This window comes from Engraulis encrasicolus, chromosome 13, assembly GCF_034702125.1.
Source record: "Engraulis encrasicolus isolate BLACKSEA-1 chromosome 13, IST_EnEncr_1.0, whole genome shotgun sequence".
Lineage (NCBI taxonomy): Eukaryota > Metazoa > Chordata > Actinopteri > Clupeiformes > Engraulidae > Engraulis > Engraulis encrasicolus.
In genome coordinates this window covers 27,740,711-27,743,210 of record NC_085869.1, presented here as the reverse complement: position 1 = coordinate 27,743,210, position 2,500 = coordinate 27,740,711, and the positions used below count along the sequence as shown (strand labels likewise).

Genomic DNA, 2,500 nt, shown 5'->3' with positions numbered 1-2,500 from the left:
ACACACACACACACACACACACACACACACACACAGAGACACACACGCACACACACACACGCACACATAGATGCACACACACAGACACACGCACACACACACACACACACACACACACACACACACACACACACACACACACACACACACACACACACACACACACACACACACACACACACACACACACACACACACACACACACACACACAACACACACACACAGAAAGACATTATTATCCAACTTTTCACGGCCGTTTGTTGCTCGAAGGAGAGATTAATTTTTCCTGGGCCTGTCAGCGGCCCTGACTACTGCTACTTCTACTCATTCCCATTCAAAACTGAAACAGAGCTAAAAATAACTAATCATTAAACACAATTTATCTGCCAGGAAATCACAGCCAATCAAACGGCCGACCGCAGCAGCCAATCACTGACCTCCAAGACATCCAGGTGTGTGGCATCCGTCACCGTGGTAACCTCTGCGGTCTCCAGGGGCGACTCTGGCACTGCCACTACTTCAACTGTAAGACATAGCATGACAAGCTTACTGTGCTGTTTACACACGCACACACGCACAAACATACATGTATGCCCTAATGTTCAGGAGGGTTGCAGGTTCAAATCCCACCCTCCTGTAGAAGAAACCAGTTCGCACGCACACACACACACACACACACACACACACACCACACACACACACACACACACACGCACACACACACACACACACACACACACACACACACACACACACACACACACACACACACACACACACACACACACACACACACACACACACACACACACACACACACACACACACACACACACACACACACACACACGGCGGTGGTAGCTCAAGTGGTAGAGGAGCCGTTCGGCAACCCAAAGGTTGCAGGTTCGAGCCCCACTCGGCCTGACTCCATCGTTGTGTCCTTGAGCAAGATACTTAACCCCAAGTTGCTCCCTGTGGCAGGGTGGTACCCTGCGTGGCAGCCATGGCCACCGGTGTGTGAGTGTGAATGGGTGAATGTGAGGCATGCAATGTAAAGCGCTTTCAGTGCTCGAAGGAGTGGAAAGGCGCTATATAAATGCAGTCCATTACACACACACACACACACACACACACACACACACACACACAGTGTTGTGTGCACCACTGACCTGTTTGTGTTGGTACAACGTCCTCCTCTACTGCCACTTCCTGTGTTTCCCTATACAGCAAATCAGAGAGCAGATGAATGGTCACATGATCAGCAGCACAAAATGACCCTCAAGTACACTGACTTCACTACCACAAATATTTTAACATTCTCTCTCTCTCTCTCTCTCTCTCTCTCTCTCTCTCTCTCTCTCTCTCTCTCTCTCTCTCTCTCTCTCTCTCTCTCTCTCTCTCTCTCTCTGATGCACACCCACACACGAACGCACACACGCGTGCACACACACACATACACATACACATACAGTTGGGACTGGAATTGAAAGCAATCACATAGAAGTTTGGGTGTAACCATTCCAGGGGCATTGACATCTGGAATCACTGACAGATAGTAGACGCATGGGATTCAGTCTTTAGAGTCACTGACATACCTGAAGTGCTTGCACTCTGTATCTTCTTGGCTGCACAAAAATAAAAGTTTGAACAGAGTTCAGAGTGAAGTTTACAGAATACAAAGAATGTGTACTACTGAATGTGCGTGCATGTGTACTATGTGTGTGGTGTGCATGTGTATGCCGTGCATGCATGTGTGTTAGTTTGTGTGTGCGTGCGTGCATGCCTGTGTGTGTGTGTGTGTGTGTGTGTGTGTGTGTGTGTGTGTGTGTGTGTGTGTGTGTGTGTGTGTGTGTGTGTGTGTGTGTGTGTGTGTGTGTGTGTGTGTGTGTGTGTGTGTGTGTGTGTGTGTGTGTGTGTGTGTGTGTGTGTGTGTGTGTGCGCGCGCATGTGCATGCGTGTGTGTGTGCGTGTGTGTGTGTGTGTGTGAGACCGTACCTCTTTTCTGATAAGGCCAGCCTCTACAGGAAGAGAAGGAGAAGACATGAGACAAAAAAGTGAGACAAAGTTGATATGGCACAACATGATTCACTCACTCACTCACTCATTTACTCACTCACACACCCTCTCTCTCTCCCCACCCACTTGCCTTTTGTACGAGCTCTAGGTGCTCGTCTGATTGACTGAATGTACTGCCAATCTCGCGGGCCGTCAGCATGCCGCCCTGGCATTGACCCATCCACAGCTGGTACTCCTCCTGGTCAGGAAGTCGATCCCAGAAGATCTTGAAGGCCTCCCACACCGTCTCCTGGCACACTGGAGATAGAGGAGAGGAGAGGAGAGGAGAGGAGAGGAGAGGAGAGGAGAGGAGAGGAGAGGAGAGGAGAGGAGAGGAGAGGAGAAGAGAGGAGAGGAGAGGAGAAAATGATGAGAGGAGAAGAGAGGTGGATAGAGGGGGTTCGAGAAGAGGAGAGGAGAGGAGAGGAAGACCAATGATGAGG

General features: G+C 49.8%; 1 protein-coding gene across 1 annotated transcript in view; it reads right to left on the bottom strand.

The window, feature by feature from the left end:
* Window positions 1-2,500, bottom strand: part of impg2a (interphotoreceptor matrix proteoglycan 2a) — a 31,702-nt gene that overhangs the window by 25,291 nt on the left and 3,911 nt on the right. The window contains exons 2-5 of the mRNA XM_063212878.1: window positions 2,149-2,315; window positions 1,998-2,020; window positions 1,172-1,221; window positions 440-525 (exon numbers count right to left, since the gene is read on the bottom strand). Coding sequence (XP_063068948.1) covers window positions 440-525; window positions 1,172-1,221; window positions 1,998-2,020; window positions 2,149-2,315 — 326 coding nt within the window. The remainder of the gene's footprint in view (window positions 1-439; window positions 526-1,171; window positions 1,222-1,997; window positions 2,021-2,148; window positions 2,316-2,500) is intronic.